Source organism: Mytilus trossulus, chromosome 4 (genome assembly GCF_036588685.1).
Source record: "Mytilus trossulus isolate FHL-02 chromosome 4, PNRI_Mtr1.1.1.hap1, whole genome shotgun sequence".
NCBI classification, from domain to species: Eukaryota; Metazoa; Mollusca; class Bivalvia; order Mytilida; family Mytilidae; genus Mytilus; species Mytilus trossulus.
Window position 1 is genome coordinate 3499304 of NC_086376.1, and position 21062 is coordinate 3520365.

Below are 21062 nucleotides of genomic sequence, written 5' to 3' on the forward strand. Positions count from 1 at the left end.
CTTCAACCGACCCTCATTGTCAATTTCTAGATGTAAGTCAAGATATGAAGCCGACTTAACTGTATCTGTAGTATCCTTTATCTCCAATTCGATGGGATAGATGCGATCCACATAGTCACCAAATTTTTAATTGTTTAGTGAAAGAACGTCATCTATATAGCGGAAAGTAGAGTTAAAGGATATTGCTAACTTCTTATCTTTCTTCCTAAGAAGTTCCTGCATGAAGTCAGCCTCATAATAATAAAGAAACAAGTCAGCAAATAGAGGGGCACAGTTTGTTCCCATTGGGATGCTGACAGTCTGTTGAAAAACACGTCCTCCGAACGTAACAAATATGTTGTCAATCAAGAAATCAAGCATCTTGATAATATCGGTTTCAGAGAATTTTTTGTTTGAATCAGAATGGTTCTTTACAAAGTATGATTTATCCCTCCCTAAGACAAGATACTTGTATCTACGTTGGCCATTCTTTTTTATGAAGCAAAGTAATACCAACTCTTTTAATTTGTCTTTTAGTTTGGAATGTGGAATACTTGTGTAAAGAGTAGAAAAGTCAAATGTTTTAATACTGTTACAAGATGAAAGAGAGTTAGACTGTATGTACTCTAAAAGATCTTTGGAATTTTTAAGTATCCACATCTGATTCACGCCACCTCTAGAATAGGCAGTTTCACATTAACTTTGAAGCCCGTCTTTGATTGCTGATAAAATGGATGTTAATAATTTAGAAAGGGGTTTCGTGGAGCACTTGGAAGACCCAGCAATATACCGTTGTTTGTAAGGACACTTATGTAGTTTAGGTATCCAATACAGTGATGGAAGATCCAGTTCCTTATCTTTGGTTGAAATACCAAAGGAACAAAGAACAGACCTATGATTATCCAAGATTTCCTCTTTGGTAAGTGTCGTGAGGGTATATGTTGGGTTTCCAAGTGAATTGTCTATACCTAATTCGTTTATCAAGCAATTAATGTAATGACTTTTACAGATAAAAACGATGTTATTTGGGGCTTTGTCTGCGGGGACAACAACATATTCATCATGGAGGTCAGATAGGTGTTTAGCAACATTTGGATCTTTGAAGATTGACGTAGCATGGGCATTGATGGACCCATTCAGTTTCTTAATTCTGATTTGTATTAACGACCTCACTGCCTTAATCCATTCGAATAGAGTGTCTACGTCTTCCTTCTCGCGCTTAGCCCATTGCCTGGCATAATCCTCGACTGAATCCATCAAAATTTTAAAGTTGTGTTTCCAATTGGATTTAGGCTCACGATATTTCGGACCTTTCGATAACACGTTTCGTAGAGAAGTGTTATTAACAATGTTAAGGTCACCGGTAATAACGTGGCCAGCAGGATTATATGTGAATTGGGAACTAGCACAAGTGCAATCAGGAGGTTTAGACTTGAAGTCGTCAATATCGAGATCCTGCAAAACGCGTTTGTAATTGAAAATTTTAGTTGCAATAGGTTTGGTATAGGTATAAGAAATTATTGGTACAGACTGGTCTTTGAAACAAGGAGGTATTTTCGATTGAACTAATTTATGATGAAGGATATTGCCTAGGTTGACGCCATCGAGACCTTTGTTGGCAAAGGAAAGATTTAGAAAAGATCTTTTCTCTTTTTCATCTTTTCCAATGCGAACTGGCTTGAAAAGTCTGTGACTAGCAATATCCGAAATTATAGCTTGTAGTTTGTATTGATTTGAATGAGGGTTTGTTACAGTGGATTCCAAACATAAATTGAACAGAGAATGAAGTTTTGAAAGGGGTAATGAATAAAGTTTCGTGCGAATGTGATGAATACCTAACGGTTTTTGTGTGCATGGCAGCAAGTCATTAATAGAGACATCATGCAGAGAGGGTGATGTATAATGACGATGGCCATGACTACGTCTACGTCGAGGTTATAAGTGATCCCAACTGTCTTTCGTTTAGCACATAAAATAGATAAATATATACACACACACATATTTATTTCATTGAAAGTCCTCATCAATATCCTTTTTTTAAGAATAGCTCTTATAATATTATCCAGAAAAGGAGAACTATTAGTTCATGCTAACGTTTTATCAGACAAAAATAATTGATTCTGTTCTATTGGATTTTCTCATTCCTCTCTTCAAACAGGCATCTTGCGGCATGTTTAGGTTGAACGTCTATTAGAAGATCAAAAGGAAGGCACGTTCCATTTATGCATTTTTTGTGATCATCTGTAATATATAAAATCATTTTACTATTTCACTACTTGTACTTCTATAAATAAAAAGAATTAGAGGCTCTATAGAGCATGTGTCGCTCATCTTGGTCTATGAGCATATCAGACGACATTGACCACGAAAATAGGCTTCATGACAAAAATCTCTTTTTTGCTGATCTTGTATTACTGCGGTATGGGCTTTGCTCATTGTTGAAGGCCGTACGGTGACCTATAGTCTGTCATTTTGGTCTTTTGTGGACAGTTGTCTCATTGGCAATCATACCACATCTTCTTTTTATATATACATTGTATACCGCTGCTCGAAAGTCATTAATCGATTGAGAGAATACAAGTCCGGGTTACAAATTAAAACCAAGGGAACACAACAACTATAAGAGAAAAACAATGAAACAACAGAAACACTAAAGTGCAACAAAAAAAACCCAAACGACAATGTTACACACACATAAACCAGCTAAAAGATAACAACTGCTATGTTTCTGACTTAGTATAGTACATTTTGAGAAAAAAATGGTGGGTTGAACCAGGTTTTGTTGCTAGCCAATTATTGCACTTTTGTTGCAATGTTAAATATAACGCTAGAACTGAAGGACAACATTACATGACAGGACTACATGATCTGATGAGTTAAGCCTTTTCCAACTGATTTTTATAGTTCGTTCTTATGTTGTACTGTTATACCACTGTCCCAGGTTAGGGGAGGGTTGGGATCCCGCTAGCATGTTTAACCCCGCCACATTATTTATGTATGTGCCTGTCCCAAGTCAGGAGCTTGTAATTCAGTGGTTGTCCTTTGTTAATGTGTTACATACTTGTTTTTCGTTCATTTGTTTACAAAAATAAAGCCGTTAGTTTTCTCGCTTGAATTGTTTTACATTGTCTTATCGGGGCCTTTTATAGCTGACTATATGCGGTATGGGCTTTGCTCATTGTTGAAGGCCGTACGGTGACCTATAATTATTAATGTTTGTTTCATTTTGGTCTTTTGTGGATAGTTGTCTCATTGGCAATCATACCACATCTTCTTTTTTATATACAGTACAGATAAATACAAGACCCATCAGAACAGATAAATACAAGAAAATTCAGGTCAGAGGAATACACAAATAAACAATCGAAATATACATTTCGACATGCTATTTGAGGTCATCATTATGAACCTATTTTCTTCTTTCAGATTTGCTCTATTTATAAAGGTTCAAAATATAATAGTCAAAACTTGCATTTTACACCTATGTTCTATTTTTAGCCATGTCAATCATGTTGGTAGGAAGGCACGGATATGTGACACATTTTTTAAATAAGCTAACTTAAGGATGGTAGTGGCTCTGCCTCAGTTTCGTTTAATTTGTCTGAGTGGTTTCAGAGAAGATAATTGTAAAAGGTTACAAAAATTAAAAACTTTATCGGAAAATTTTTCTTTATGGGGTCATATTTGTCATGTTGACTTATTTGTAGATCTTACTTTAAGATATTACTTAAGTCTGGAGCTGGCATGTCAGTTAACTGCTAGTAGTCTGTTGTTATTTATGTATTATTGTCATTTGGTTTATTTTCTTTGGTTACTTCTTCTGACATCAGACTCGGACTTCTCTTGAACTGAATTTTAATGTACGTATTGTTATGCGTTTACTTTTCTGCATTGGCTAGATGTATAGTGGGAGGGTTAAGATCTCACAAACATGTTTAACCCTGTCGCATTTTTGCGCCTGTCCCAAGTCAGGATCCTCTGGTCTTTGTTGGTCTTGTTTTATTTTAATTTTAGTTTCTTGTGTACAATTTGGAAATTAGTATGGGGTTCATTATCACTGAACTAGTATATATTTGTTTAGGGCCAGCTGAAGGACGCCTCCGGTTGCGGGAATTTCTCGCTACATTGAAGACCTGTTGATGATCTTCTGCTGTTGTTTTTTTCTACGGTCGGGTTGTTGTCTCTTTGACACATTCCCGATTTCCATTCTCAATTTATTGAACAAATTTGCTGCTTTTAACAGTTTATATCTGTTTATTATAATATTAAAAAAGTCTAAATGTGCTTCAAATGATCAATTTAAGCAACCCAATAACCGGTTGTCTTATGCGTCTAAATTTTTTTATCACAGATAAATCCTGCCCTTGTGAACTTTTTTAATCCCATGTCAGATAGGTCAAAATTCTTTAGTGTCAGAGCTGTAAGCCAAACTTAATTTTACCCTTCTTTTTTTAGACTTAGCGGCCATCTTGATTGATGCGCGAGGTAATCGGAAACAATTTTTAATTAGTTACTATAAGGATGATGCAGGCCAAGTTTGGTGTCATTTGGCCAAGCAGTGTTAGGGAAGATATTTGTAAAATTAAACGGACGACGATGGACGTCGGCAATCAACGGACGCCAAGTGATATGACAGCCTCACTTGGCCATTTGGGTCCAGGTGAGCTAATGAAATAACATTGAAATTAAAATTGAAATATATATTAAAAAAATCAGCTTACAAGTATATTACTTTGAGTAAAAACAAATGCATTAACAGTGAACCAGGGAAACAAAAGTTTCGTTCCTTGATTTCGTGTTTGACGAATGCGGCTGGGAATGTTTTTGTTTAATTCATGCAAGACTTACTAGTAAATTGATATCAAAGGTACCAGGATTATAATTTAATACGCCAGATGCACGTTTCGTCTACATAGTACTCACCAGCGACGCTCATATCGAAATAGTTAAAAAGCATAACGAGTACCAAGTTGAGGAGCATTGAGAACCCAAAATTCCAAAAAGTGCTTTATATGACCAAACTTTCGGAATTATAGGTCTTCAATGCTCTCAAACTTCGTAATTTGGTTAGTCATTTAACCTATTTTGATTTGATAGTATCTGATGGCGTGGCAATATTTGTTGTAGACGAAACGTGCGCCTGACGTCTATGATGTGATGTGATTGCTCATGAAATAACTTTTCAACGGAAACCAAATGCCGTGAACGTAGGCAGGCAACAAAATAAGTTCAGAGTAGTATAATGTTAAAAAAAAGTGTAATGACAATGTCGTAATTATGATATTTATAGGCAAACCAATCAAGATTGTTCTGCTATTTAATGTATTTTAACAACCAGTTAAATTTACCATATGAACAAATATGCAATGAGACCGTTTCCGCGAATATTGTCTCCAGACATTAATGGTTAGATATGCATTGACGTATATATCCAATCAACATTTACAGTGTTAATTTAACAATAATGTATATTTCTTTATAGATGTTAATTTTAATCAGCTAAATTCAAAATTAATTGTGCTTCGTATTAGGATTTTGTCTATATAATGAATAGACTTTTTGCATTTTAATATTGCATTTTTTTCTGTTTTTTTTTAAATTTGAGATTTTTGATATAATTTCTTAATATACACAGGTCTTAAATGTCAAATATTTGAACATCTGTAACTAATAATGAAGAGTTTAATAAGTTGCAATAGTTATCAAAGGTACCAGGATTCTAATCTAGTACGCCAGACGCGCGTTTCAACTACAGAAGACTCATCAGTCACGCTCATGTCAAAAGATTTATAAGTCAAACAAGTACAAAGTTGAACAGCATTGAGGATCAAAAATTCCAAAAAGTTGAGCTAAATACGACTAAGGTAATCTATGCATGGGATAAGAAAATTCTTAGTTTTTCGAAAAATTCTAATTATTTTAAACAGGAAATTCATAAACATGACCACATTATTGATATTCATGTCAACGACTACTGGGCTGATGCTATCCTCGGGAAGAAACGTCTACCTGCAGTGGCATTGACCAGGTGGTGTTAATAGTTATCAAAGGTATTAGGAATATAATTTAGTATGCCAGACGCGCGTTTCGTCTACATAAGAATCATCAGTGACGCTCATATCAAAATATTTCCAACCGAGATTCACAAGAAATGTCTTACATGAATGTTAATATCTACCTCAAGCACAGATAACCTAAGCTGTATTTGGCAAAACATTTAGGAATTTTGGTCCTCACTGCTTTCAATTGTATTTGGCCTTTTTATATTTTTTGGATTCGAGCGTCACTGATGAATCTTTTTTAGACGAAACGCGCGTCTGGCGTATATACAAATTTTATTCCTGGTATCTATGATGAGTTTATATACCCCAAATGACGTAATCCCATTCATTACGATATAACTGATATTATTTCTTTACGATTCATGCATATATTTGAGCTCTTACAGCTACTAAGTACTACAATTCATTAGAGGACTTACCTTTGTAATATGCATCTTTACAAGCTAGGAATAAAAAGAAAGACTTCAATTTCAATAATATTAATCTTAATATTTTATTTAACATTACAATCGATATATGGGGATTTTATGTACGCACGGATTTTAAGCGTGTATCTTTCTTATCATAAGTTATAGAATATCTGTATATAACATGTTTAACATGTATATCGTGTATATACAACTCCATGCATTTCACGTACATGCATATCTACAATGTGTGTATTTCAGGTTTAGAATGCCAAGGAACGTATCCTATTATAAAGCTTAAAAAAATCACTTTATCGTTCATTTAAAGTTTTTATTAATCCAGATATTCAGAAATGAACTGGAATTGAATTAATGTTTTCTGAATTGTCCACATTCAATGACCCTATCATCACCCAATCTTTTGAAATTAGGCAATCGTACTGCACATTTTAATGTTCGAAACGGACATACAGGACACCATTAAGTATAAGGCATGTATTGGTTCAATAACTTTCTAGATATTATAATCATAACAAACTCATGTCCTATGCCTGGAAGCAATGTTTCATTTTTCGAGCTGAAATATATAATCGGCCAATACATGTTATTTTGTAAATTCTCTGAAGAAAATAGATTAATATGATACAGCTGTTAGATTTATGAAAATAAAAATTTTGCTTACATGCACTTTTTTGGCGATACAATGTTCTTATCACATCAAATATATGAAGAGGTACGTTCAAAGGTATTGGAAATCTTTTACTGTAATCGCTTATGATAGAATATCTCCAGAACTTCCAAAGTCTGTCAGAATTATTTTGTACCTCTTCAAATCTATAACTGAAACAAAACACATAATTACATGTAAATTTTCATTATTATATAGTTCTGTGCATGTGAATTTTTCTTCTTATCTATATCACATAAGTGCCCAGAAAATCAATCTGACAATATAAGAGTAGACCATGATTACTGAATTCTTCCCCGAGCTGGACTTTAACCTGTACTGTTTATTTGTACGACAACACCACCTAGCATTGCACAGACGCCTTAAAGATAATAAGTTAGCAATATCCTTTAACTCTACTTTCCGCTATATAGATGACGTTCTTTCACTAAACAATTCAAAATTTGGTGACTATGTGGAACGCATCTATCCCATCGAATTGGAGATAAAGGATACTACAGATACAGTTAAGTTGGCTTCATATCTTGACTTACATCTAGAAACTGACAATGAGGGTCGGTTGAAAACAAAACTTTACGACAAAAGAGATGATTTCAGCTTTCCAATTGTGAACTTTCCATTTCTAAGTAGCAACATTCCAGCAGCACCTGCATACGGGGAATATATCTCCCAATTGATACGATATTCCCGTGCTTGCATTTCCTATCATGATTTTTCTGATAGAGGGTCACTGCTCACAAGGAAGCTATTAAACCAAGAGTTCCAAATGGTGAAGTTGAAATCATCCCTTCGTAAATTTTACGGACGCCATCACGAGTTGGTTGACCGTTATGGAATAACCGTTTCACAAATGATATCGGATATGTTCCTTACGTCGTAACTACAATCACCTTCCCTTTCATGAATTTGACCTAACGAATTAGACTATTTACCGGATTTGTAATCACATAAGCAACACGACGGGTGCCGCATGTGGAGCAGGATCTGCTTACCCTTCTGGAGCACCTGAGATCACTCCTTGTTTTTGGTGGGGTTCGTGTTGTTTATTCATTAGTTTTCTATGTTGTGTCATGTGTATTATTGTTTTTCTGTTTGTCTTTTTCATTTTTAGCCATGGCGTTGTCAGTTTGTTTAAGATTTACGAGTTTGACTGTCCCTTTGGTATCTTTCGTCCCTCTGTTAACACATATCGCCACGTGCAGTGTTTATAATAATAATTGCAGTGACACAAATATACTAATTGAATTTTGTAGTAGTTGTAACAATAAAGGTGTATCTTATTGGCTGTGAGATAATTTGACCCTGCCGCTTTAGTCATGTTTACTGGCGACTATATTTATAGACTTTTGAAATATTCCGTAGAGGTCAGTTTAAGATCAACCGCACATGGCAAACTAGTAACGACATTTTGTTGGTAGTTAGTTTTTGCATAGGTTCGTTCATTTCCATGGTAATTATTTGACACCGCCTCCATTTACTTCGTGTACAAGTAATGCCATTTAAAACAATTCAATATTTGTTGTATTGTACCATATTATCGACATTGCACGTTCACAGGTATGGCATGTTGTTAATATATACAGTTGATTATGTTTTTTAGTTTAATGAAAAAAGTATGGAAAAGGAGGATAGTAAGTATTTCCGTGAGTTTATGAAGCACCAGGGTAATTACGTTAAACATCAATATGCTCAATAAGCTCAAATCAATATGTAAAATTTCACATAAATGGTTTCACATTGTCATACGCAATATCTAAAACAAATAACCAAATAATAAACGACTGAAATGACCGCACCTTAACAGATTGCATAAAAACGAACATTTTTAAGAAAAAAATAAATTTGTTATGTAAAGCTGTAAACCTATATGTTGTCTTCCTGCTACAGTTCAATTTGTTTGAACAAGAGACGTTTTTCACAGTAATTCTTCAGAAAAAATAAATTTGTTATGTAAAGCTGTAAAACTATATGTTGTCTTCCTGCTACAGTTCAATTTGTTTGAACAAGAGACGTTTTTCACAGTAATTCTTCAGAAAAAATAAATTTGTTATGTAAAGCTGGAAAACTATATGTTGTCTTCATGCTACTGTAACAGTTCAATTTGTTTGAACAAAAGACGTTTTTCACAGTATGATTTTAGAAAAAGTTAGTGCAATATAGTATTGTTTAGAAATGTTTAAAACAACATGTTGATACTTGAAACAAGACTTGGTAAGGATTTATAATTATACCTGAATAAGGCAATTACTAAATTGACCAACAAAAGGTTTGATATAAGCATGTATATGGCTGCAATAATCATAATTGCCCAGTCGTACTCAACACATCTCTCTATACTTGGATCACTCTCCCATTCTGATTGGATAAAGGTGCAAGACCCGTTGCTGTTATTTTCACCTGAAGAAATCAATAAATGGTCAGTTTAACATTTTCAGTGCAATACAATATGTGTAATTCGAAAAGATACTGAACAGTTGTGCGTTGCATTAAATATTTTATTGTTTTGCTTTTTTATTAAATTGGTGTTGTATGCAGATCTATATAAAGGATAAATGTTCGTAATAACTCCAATCATCTTTAATGCAAATAATTTTCTCTCTCTCACTCCGGATGGAATTTAATGACACCAAATAAATCGTATTAGGCCAGCAGCACTTTAATCTTACCAACGGCCTAACAAGTGCCGACATCGACACGAATTGTTTCATTCACAACAATGATCCTGACATTGAAAATTTGGTTAAATCGCATAATTCCGATCTCAAGGCAGTTTCAGACAAACATGCACCGATTCAAACAAAAATCATAACGATGCGACCGAACACGGAATGGTATGGCGACAAAATCCGCAAAGCAAAGGTCGAGCGTCGGAAAGCTGAGAGAACTATGCGGAAAACAAAGCTCGAGGTTCACAAGTTGATATACAAAGAATTATGTGTTACATCAAATAAAATACTAATACAGAGTAAAACTGATTACTATTCAAACAAAATTTCGGATATTGGAAATGATCACAACAAACTTTTCAAATTAACCAACGTACTTTTTGGAAATAGTAATGACGTCATCCTTCCATCACATCAAAGCGAGTTTGAACTGTCAAATCGTTTCGGACATTTTTTTCTTGAGAAAATCGAAAACATCAGGACAAGTTTACTTTCGGGTAATAATTCTATCGACGATATTGACCCTCTACGAGCAGATATACGTTTTGAAGGCAACACTCTCACCGACTTCCACCCTGCGTCAATTGATGAAGTGTCGAAAATAATTCTAAAAGCGTCAAGTAAATCTTGTGAACTCGACCCAATCCCGACTACGCTTTTGAAAACTTGCGAACAGCTTTGCCAGCAATATTACGATGATCATAAACAAGTCATTATCAACTTCTACTGTACAAGTATCGTATAAAGAGGCTATTGTGCGACCTCTGTTGAAGAAACCCGGTTTAGATAAAGACACACTGAACAACTATCGCCCGGTTTTGAACCTTCCTTTCGATTCTAAAGTTCTCGAAAAAGTTATTGAAAGTCGTCTAGAAGAGCATCTATTGTCAAACACTCTTCATGACACTGCTCAATCTGCCTATCGTGCGGGACACTCAACCGAAACAACGTTACTTCGAGTTCACCAAGACATTGCAAGTGCGCTAGACAGAAACTGTTGTGCCGTTTTTTTGATGCTCGACCTTTCTGCGGCGTTTGATGTGATTGACCATAACATTATCGAAGCTAGATTAGAATATGCTTTTGGAATCTCAGGTTCTGCTCTGAAATGGTTACTCTCTTACCTCCGAGATAGGACACAGCGTATAGCAGTAGGCTCGGCCCACTCCAACGAATTTCGTCTTAATTGCGGTGTGCCGCAGGGCTCCGTGCTTGGCCCGAAGCTATATGCTATATTTTCGAAGCCGATCGGCGAAATCTGTAGACGTCACAACATGTTTTATCAATGCTTCGCCGATGATACGCAGATCTATTTAGTTTTCGAACCTCTTGATAACTGGAAAAACACATCGAATCGAATTGAGGACTGTTTGGCCGATATAAGTTCCTGGATGTGTGTAAACATGCTTAAACTGAACGAGGACAAAACGGAACTGATGCTATCATCATTACAAGTTCTGAGTGTATTAAAAATCTGGGCGTTCATTTTGATAACACTCTGTCAATGCACCAACAAGTCAGTTCAGTTTCGAGATCATGTTTTTATCAAATACGAAATATAGGCCGCATACGTCCGTATATCAACGAGGATGCATGTTAAACTCTGGTCAATTCGTTAATCATTTCTAGATTGGATTATGGCAACGTTTTACTCTATGGACTACCAGCTTACATGATTCAGAGAATACAAAGAGTTCAGAACACTGCCGCGCAAGTGGTTACAAGAAAAAAGAAATACGAACACATTACTTCGACACTTGAGTCTCTTCACTGGCTGTCTGTGCCATACAGGGTGCAATACGAAATATTGTGATATGTATTTAAGTCCGTGAAACATGAAGCGCCATTATATCTTAGTAAATTTATACAGGCCATCAAGATCATTAAGGTCTGAAAACAACTTAAAGTCATAAGAAACCTCAAATAAAAAAAAATTAATGCATATGCTTTTTATAACTCAATGGATAGTTTTCATTATAAAACTTATGTACATATACTTTTTTCTGAAGAAAATTCTTTAATTTATTCATAGTTAGAAGAAGTTTACTTTATTTCAATTGCTTGCTTCCAGCAACCAATTCCCCCGACATATTTTCCGTATGCAAAGTGACCTCAGTGTGACCCATCTCGTAAAAATCCGGTGATCACAATACGCATGGATGTCCTTAAAATAAACTATTATCTGAATTTACAATTAAACACGTGCTCTCTTTCCATGCTTTTTTGTTTATTTTTTGTCGATTGTTGACAAACAGGTGACCATCGTTAAACTTCGGCTTCAAAACACGAACTGTTATTACCTGCCATATTTTTTAAACAACACTGACTGATTGACAAAAAAAATTGACGATTATACGAAATTTACACGAAAAAATTATAAATTCGTGCACAGAAGACTAAGTTTATGATGTTTGTATGCATTGGTTCAAGATTTGGAAGAACATAATTTTTCACCGGTCACTCGTTTCTTATGACTTTAACACTCGTAACTCCTATTGTGCGAACCAAAACCTACGGCAATAGAAGATTTGATCAAGCAGGGGCCATCCATTGGAATGCATTACCAAAAAACTTCAAAATGCAAAGTCTGTGCCTGTATTCAAAAAGAACTTAAAAACTCACTTTTGTCGACAAGCATTTTTGATCCCTTAAATTCGTTTCTGTGATACATTGTGCCATAGACGTTAGCCTGCTTTTGATTTATCGAACCTTTCTCTTAACTGGAGATATGTTTCATTTATAATATGTACATTGTATGTTTTTAGTAGCACACATATTTTTCATTTCAGTAATTATATTTTTACATGGTAATATTCCTTTTTCATCTTTTGAATACGTTTTCAAATTTTTAACTTATATTTGATAGTTTTTAATAGCAATCTTATTTTAGACTTTTTGGCTATTTATTTTACCAACTTTATTCAGTATAATTTTTTTAACTCGTTTTTTTTTTATTATTTTGATTCATTGATATATATATTCCACGTTTTTGTAAAAAAAATCCACATTATTAATCCTTTTATCTAGAAAAGTTTTAACACTTAAAGATTTATTTTGTTTGTTCATGTTTTATATTTTTATCACTGTCTGTTTGTATATTTCGTTTAACATGTGATGTAAAGCGCTTTGAGTAATATTGTGTTAGATTTAACGCTATAGAAAAATTGTAATAATAAATAATAATAAAGTGATATATAGACTAGTGGCCTATCAAAGTCATTTTAAAAGTCTCCAATATAACGATCCATTTGGTATATGAAAAAAGATGTCAACAGATATAACAACCTGTTAACTTTAATGTGTTTTCTGAATGAATTATAACGGCTTTTATTCCTACATTAAAATGAAATACGCCAACTAACACAATTTAAAAAAATACAGTATCCACGCGGTCGTTTTTAACTAATGCTATTCTCAGCCCATCCATAATTTATTGACTACTCTATATATTGTATTAGGTCTGTAGCACACTGTGTAAGTAATAATAAGTACTTTGTATATATTTTTTTTAAAAATACAGAAATCATTTGCACCTCTAGTTTCAAGAATTGGTGCGTACATTTGTAATCACCAATAGTAATTAATTTACAAAATGTTATATACGAAACAGGTGCTAAAGATAATTGAAAATCATAAAGCGAAAAAAATTGAGAACGCCAGTGAAAGAAGAAAATAGACCAAATACAATCACCAGTGTACAAACACATATGAATGAAAACACGAACACAACAATATTATCAGGGGTGATCTAAGGTGCTTCAGAAGAGTTTGAGTCACATGGAGATAGTCGTTTTCAGTAGGTCGTATTTAAAAACAAAACCTGCAATTTATAACAAGTTACCTTTCAGATCGTCAAGAAAAAGTTCTCCATAGATTTGCCAATATGGGAGCGATATTATTTTCCAGAGTCTCCAATAGAGCACTCCTGTTCCACGACTTGGCCACATGTCGTAGTGATGTGGGTACATGTTTGAATGATACAACACCCCAGCGCACATGATGAAAATAAACAGAATCCAGCTGAATTGTATTAACTCTTTTAGCTTGTAAAATAAACAAAAACATGATTCACCATATATGTAAGAATACGATGTTAAAAGTTATTTTGAGAAGATAATATATCGTATGGGGTTGAATAATTTTCTTTATATGTAATATCATGCATATAGTTCAAACTTTTATTTCGATATGCTAATTTCTTTCGTATTTTGTAATACATTTTTTTTTATTCTGCGGATCGATGTCATTAACAAAGTTGTCGATAAGATATAATTAGGGAATGTTTTGTATTAATATTGCTTTAATTATATTTCAGCCAATTCAGCAATTCGATGTCAACGATGTGATCACTTTCGAATATGTAGTCGATTTGAGATGCAACTGGTTTCATATTTGACTATGCAGCATGGGCTTTTTGTACTGATTGTTGAAGCTTATAACTGCTAATGTATTTGTTATGTTATCTCTTTTTGAGCGTTGTCTCATTTGCAATCACATAATGTCTTCTTATTTTGATATTTACCTTTCTTTATGTAAAATGTCATAGTATTTTAACATTCTAAATAAATTATTTAAAACAAACTATTTTTGCACTCCTTATCACTACATCAAATGTTTTGATTTTCCCGCCAAAAAATAAGCTTACCATTTTGCCGATCATTATTATCTTCGGACCAAAGTAAGTGAGTACCAACATACTCTTCAAAAATCTCATGTACATTATGAACAGCCCTAGGCTATACAGTCTTATTTCTGTGCGTTTGTATTCATCTGCAGAAACAATTCTGACCATAAAGGCTGCTCCAATGATAATGTATGATAACCAGGCCAGAAGTTTCCAAAAATCTTTTAGATATGCAATCAGTCGAAACTTTGGCATTTGGAAGAGTAGAAGCGACCTCATATGTCTCTGAAAGTAAGGAAATTCTATTGTTTGAAAGAGCCAATTAACTTTTATTTTTAGGACACTTGGAAAACAGATGCTTAAGATTTTCCTCTTTTCTAAAAGGCACCATAGTAACTCCATTCTGTTTGTGAAAACCATTTCTACAATATGTTTGTCTCTAACCTTGTCAACCAAACTAATTATCAGAATTTATTGTCTTTAACCAAACTTATAAATTAAGCCATTAGTTGTCACGTTTTAATTGTTTCCATTTGTCTTTTCACGGCCTTTTATAGCTGACTATGCGCTATATTTTGCTCATTGTTTAAAGTCGTACCGTGACCAAATGTTGTTAATTTCTGTTGTGTCCTTTTGTCTCTTGTGGAGAGTTCGTTTCATCGTCAATCATACCACATCTTTTGTATGGGCTATAGTTACGATACAATTGTCAGGTCATTAAAGATGGCATATTTTGGAATTATTTAAGATATAATCAAAGGGTCTTTGCTTCAAAAATAAACACACATCTATTTTAAGCAGTTGTTGGATCTCTTTTCATATATTTAATGATGGCATGATACTAAACACATAATGGGAGGGCTCAAGTTTGATTTTCATATGATGAAGACAAAATAATTAAATCAGTTTAATGAATGTTTATAGCTAGAGCTGGGATGTTAGTTTCTGCATTTAGTCTTTTATAAATTTTAATGAACTATTGCCATTTTCCTCTGTTACATATTCTGACCCGGACTTCTTTTAAGCGAGTTAACTGTGCGTATTGATGTGCGTTTGTTACTTCTACATTGCTAGTGGTATAGGGGAAGGTTTGAGATCTTCACCGCATTAATGAGCCATTGCCAAGTTATGAACCTCTGGATTTGTTAGTCTTGTATTTTAATTTTTAATTTTAATTCAATAATGTGTCAGAGTTAAGTGTGATGTTCATTTTCACTGAGCTATTACACATTCATGTTTATGGCCAGCTGAAGCCCACCTCCATGTGCAGGATTTTCCTACTGTGAAAAAGGCAATCGATGACGCTGTTGTCTCTTTAACGCATTCTTCATTACCATTCTTAATTTAATTTTCATACACTTTATAAATATATGTGGATATCTTGTAATTGATGTCAAGATACGTCACGCATTACCAATTTAAAAAAAAAATCTTTTATTAGTTCTGTCCACTTAAGCTTCTGTGTGGAAAGACCTTTTGTATTTATTTTGATTGTTATTTTTTTCGTCTTTGATATGGCATGACATATACCAAATAGTGTGTCAAAATCAAATTGTTAGGCAATTTATATAAGTGTATAGTGAATGGGACAGCAAGGCGAAAGGAAAAGAAACATCTTTCAGATGCACCAGCTTCATACTTAAGCACCTGGTGGGCTTAATAAAAAAAAGACGAGAAAAGATACAAGAAAGGAAACGAACAATTACTTATCAATCCTGTCTATTTCTGTAACGAAAATTTCTGTTTTGACCAATGGAGGATGCAAACTCTAGATTACTAATTTCGTCATTAAACAAATAGTCTTGAACTTCATTCTATCTTTTTGTTTACTTTTTTTTGTTTACTTTTTTTTGTTTTGTTTTTTTATCTACGCCCAATTTCCCCAGCATAGATGCTCGCTTGATGAAGCAAGTTTGTGTAGCAAAATATTATGTTTATTCCGTATCATTATATATATCTTTAACAATTTAATTATACAAACATGTGTTAAAATTACATTGTTAGGGAATTCTTGAATTTTATTTGGGTATGTATTAATCTTCTAAATAATACACGCGTAATATATATATATATATATTATATATGTCCGTTTCTTTCATATTACTATAGTGAATGTCAATAAAAAGACTTTGGTAGTATCGAATAACATCTCAATATACTTACAAGAAGTACTTCCTCTAATAAATCCAGTAATATCCAAAGATGAAGAATAAATTCTAAAGCTCCAATTCCTCCGAGAGCATTCTCACTTTTTACATCCATTAAAATGAATGCACTGTAAATTACCAACATAACCAACACCACAAACTTAAAATACAAAAATATAAAATCGATTTCTATGAAATACCAGAATATGCAATATGCAATAAAATAATATACAGAAGAGCCAAATATATGAAATAAAAACCTAAAAAAGCATACAGTTTGATTAAAACAAATCATAGATAAAAATTAACAATATTACACAGAGTAACTACTAAACCAAGTTTGAATAAGTAAAAACAAAATGGCACACGGTGTTTAAATGTGACTTGAAATGGATTGCTGCAGTTGATAGTTTGATTCTACACTCCCCTAAAGAAAAAAAAATAATTTAAAACTAAAACGAATAATAGCACAAGGCAGTATAAGGTATATATAGTTTTGACATGAAATAACTGCGACTTTATATCAAATTAAGACAAAGTAGCCGTTAATGCTTAAAAATGAAGAATTTAACAAAGAAAGTGAACGGGCTATGAGTTAGTGGTTTTATACCTTTAACCTAGTAAGTGTAGTTATATGTTAATGTGTTTTCAATATTTGCGTGGCTGTAGTGTAATGAGAAATATTAACCCCGCCACATGTTTGCGCCTGTCGCAAGTCAGGAGCCACTAGACTTTGTTAGTATTGTATATTTTATAAAATTTACTAATAGTTCATTTATATGTTTTGGTGTTTGGTGTGACGATCATTTCTACTGAACTACTAAACTTTTTGTTAGGGTCAAGTTAAAGCCCGCCTTCTGATGCTGAATTTGCCTCGCTGTATTGAAGATCCTTTGGTGTCATTCGTATGTGTCCTGCACACGTTGTTCTCTATTTGACACATTTCCTATTATTTTCATCCTCAATTTCAATTCAGTTATTGAAAGATTAAGAAAACTAAGCACAATCTCAAAGCAATGATTCTTATCAATATTAATGTTCTTTTGAAAAATATAATCTTAAAATGCACTAGTTCAATGATATTCATCTTATTCCATATATCTAGAAATTCGTTTTTTTATCAACATTTTTTCATGATTTTATATGTGGCGCCACTTACGTAATGTACAGCAAATGTCATTGCTGGAGAAAACCAAGCTTTCGTCATGTTTTCGAAACGTCTATGACCTCGACCATAGCAAAATAGACTCTGCAATAAATGCAATTGAATTGTTTTAATCAACAACAAAAAGTTCTTTGTATAACAGTATAAAACGATTTCAATTAGTTGGCTTCTCTAATTAAAAACAAGGCCAGTAGTATGACGTGTTTGCAGGTTTAACAATACAATTAAGGTAGATCGTGTGGAGACAGAGGCTCAAAACTGACAATTAACTATATTGTCTTAGAAATGCACCATATGCAAATGGTTTAAACTCAAAGAGATGTATAAGACATTTACATTAACATTGTTTTTTGATTTTGCCATGTGATTATGGACTTTCCAAATTGATTTTCCTCTGAGTTCAGTATTTTTGTGATTTTACTTTTTACTTCAAAACGTTTTATATTATTACGAATCTAATAAACATTATTTTAGTCTTGGAATGGATTTTTTGCTAGTAAATTAGGAATCTAATAATTGGTTCTTAATATTGTCCTTGAATATCACATTAAAGGAAATAACCTTATACCACTGTGGCAACTGAACTGCAGAATCATTGTACCATATTTTACTCAGGAGGCGCTGGACACAAGGGTGACCGATCACGTCAACCATTCCGTTTTCATAAGCACATTTTATTGGACCAACGCTCATACCCCATATATCGTCTACAGAATTTACTAGCGACATACAACCTTTTTCATCTTCGTCATACAATGTATTCTGAAGTTCCAATGCCCTTTTTTCAAAAAGCCTAAAACACAGCAAAATATGATATGATCTGTTTTAAATTGAATATCTTTTTATCTGAAGCAGCGACATATATAATGATAAAGTACACGATACAAGTGTTTTGTCTTGCGAATAAAAGTGCTGCTGAAACACAATTATTACAAATACCTTGCCCATGAACAATGCTTCTGCCAAGGAAAAACGAGTAAAAATAATGTTTTTATTCAATATATAATAAATTGACCAGGATAAATGACTAACAATACTTAATAATGATCTCTTAATGACAATTTATTCTTTCATAGTGTATTAATTTGCGTTTTACGATTTAGTTAAGCCTGCCAATTGATATTTTATCGTGTGTATTTCTATGTTGTGATGTTATGCTATTGTTTCAGAAAAAAGGGAGAAGGTTAATTCCGCTGTAAATGTTTGCGTCTGTCCTGAGTCAGGAATCTGCTGTACAGTAGTTGTTGTTTGTTTTGTAATACTTTTTTTAAATTGTTATTTGGATGGAGAGTTGTCTCATTGGCACTCACACCTCATCTTCCTTTATCTATGTATTTATAGAACAGATGTCATATAAAATAACATTGATGTAAAAAAATATCAAATAACATTTTTATAGGCAAAACATATCACCTTGAATGTTGTGTTAAATCTTCATGTAACTTCCGATCTTTGCCTGTGTGAACTTTCTTAGCCATATTCCTTAAAACACTACTTGCCATAATCGCTGTAACTGTTAGAAATAACGTTATTAGATTTGAAGATTATAAAGACTATATAAAAGTTTTCTTTGGGAAAGTAAATTAAATGGCACCGCAATACATTATTTTACTGATGTGTCTAAAAGAAAAAAACACTGTGTAATACCATTACTAAATCTATGGTATTTCGTATAGCTTATGTTTTATGGGCAATCTATATAAGTAAAATGGTTTTAAACAAATGTATATTGATTTCGAAACCATAGTTTTCCATTGGGCAAGGAATTGTAAATCGTCGTGATTATGTAGTTTTAATATGTCCCGTACTTCTATAAAGATCTATCAATTGGTAACATAATTGACAGTTAAATTTAAAACTAAAAATAAATCAGAAACAGCTTTTAAATATCAATCTGAAAACATCATTATAGAGATTAACATAAGACAAAATTATCTGAAGAAACAATATAATCTGTGTTCCGGATTTCTACTCATATAGATATCAAAAGTACCAGGATTTTAATTTTATACGCCAGACGCGCGTTTCGTCTACATAAGACTCATCAGTGACGCTCAGATCAAAATAGTTAAAAAGTCAAATAAATACAAAGTTGAAGAGCATTGAGGATCCAAAATTCCAAAAAGTTGTGCCAAATATGGCTAAGGTAATCTACTCCTGGGGTAAGAAAATCCTTAGTTTTTCGAAAAATTCAAAATTTTGTAAACAGAAAATTTATTAAAATGACCATATAATTGATATGATTGTTTTGGCTATTGTGTACATATAAAAAAAAAAAGATATGGTATTATGGCCAATAAATCAACTCTCCACAAGAGAACAAAATGACACAGACATTAACAAATATAGGTCACCGTACGACCTTTAACAATGAGTAAAGCCCTTACCGCCTAGTCAGCTATAAAAGACTCCGAAATAACGATGTAAAACAATTCAAACGAGAAAACTAACGGCCATGTTTATGTACAATAAATGAACGAACAACAAGTATGTAAAACATAAACAAACGACAACCACTGAATTACAGGCTCCTGAATTGGGACAGGCACATAAATTGAGGATATAGCATATTTTATATGATGCCTGTGGCTATCTAATTAAAAACCAATTTATCATCGCTCCCGTTTTCTGATACCTCAAAGCGGGTTTCGTTAGATCTCCCACGTAACATATCATAAAACGGAGCGATGAGAGATTGGTTTTTAATTAGATTGTGTCTTTGGTTCCGAATACCCTTTCAATATAACATTTCTGTAATCGTGTTAAATATTGTTATACAGTGTGTGAATAGCTGTCTCGTCGTAAAATAAGAATGAACAGAAATTGATACAATGAAATGGAAACACAAAAAATATGAAGCATTTAAAACATGATGAAGAAAGAAAAAATGTTACAAGAATTTTTCAATAAAACACTTCTACCAACTTTTAAAATTAAATATATACTTACGTAATGGATTTTTGCATTTGGACCAAAATACTCCGGCTAATTCTTTTCTGTTTGCAAATAAAGCCCATGCTAATAAATCTTGATATAAATCATCTACAAAGATTAACGACTATATATGTTTATATGATTATATGCTATGATCGTGACAGAATATGTCCCGGGTGATCACAGATATGAACATTATTATAAAGCTGACGTTATTTTTATATAATTTAATTTTGGTTGTAACGCCTCTTCTGATCGGCTGACGTTATTTTGTTATCACCCCATATACATAATTTGGTCATGTGACCGTGACGTCATCAATGTTTTTCATGGTTTTCTACAGTTTAAAACGAAATTTAGAATTAAATCATAAGAATTGACTGTAATTTT

General features: G+C 33.2%; 1 protein-coding gene across 1 annotated transcript in view; it reads right to left on the minus strand.

Annotated features, from left to right (window-relative positions):
- Positions 1-2065: 2065 nt before the first annotated feature.
- Positions 2066-21062, minus strand: part of LOC134714505 (transient receptor potential cation channel subfamily M member-like 2) — a 64579-nt gene continuing 45582 nt past the window's right edge. Inside the window, exons 17-27 of the mRNA XM_063575801.1 lie at positions 20688-20780; positions 19152-19251; positions 18300-18531; positions 17733-17822; positions 16590-16733; positions 14448-14711; positions 13644-13845; positions 9368-9533; positions 7131-7288; positions 6461-6484; positions 2066-2220 (exon numbers count right to left, since the gene is read on the minus strand). Of these exons, the coding sequence (XP_063431871.1) occupies positions 2105-2220; positions 6461-6484; positions 7131-7288; positions 9368-9533; positions 13644-13845; positions 14448-14711; positions 16590-16733; positions 17733-17822; positions 18300-18531; positions 19152-19251; positions 20688-20780 (1589 nt within the window). The 3' untranslated portion in view covers positions 2066-2104. The remainder of the gene's footprint in view (positions 2221-6460; positions 6485-7130; positions 7289-9367; positions 9534-13643; positions 13846-14447; positions 14712-16589; positions 16734-17732; positions 17823-18299; positions 18532-19151; positions 19252-20687; positions 20781-21062) is intronic.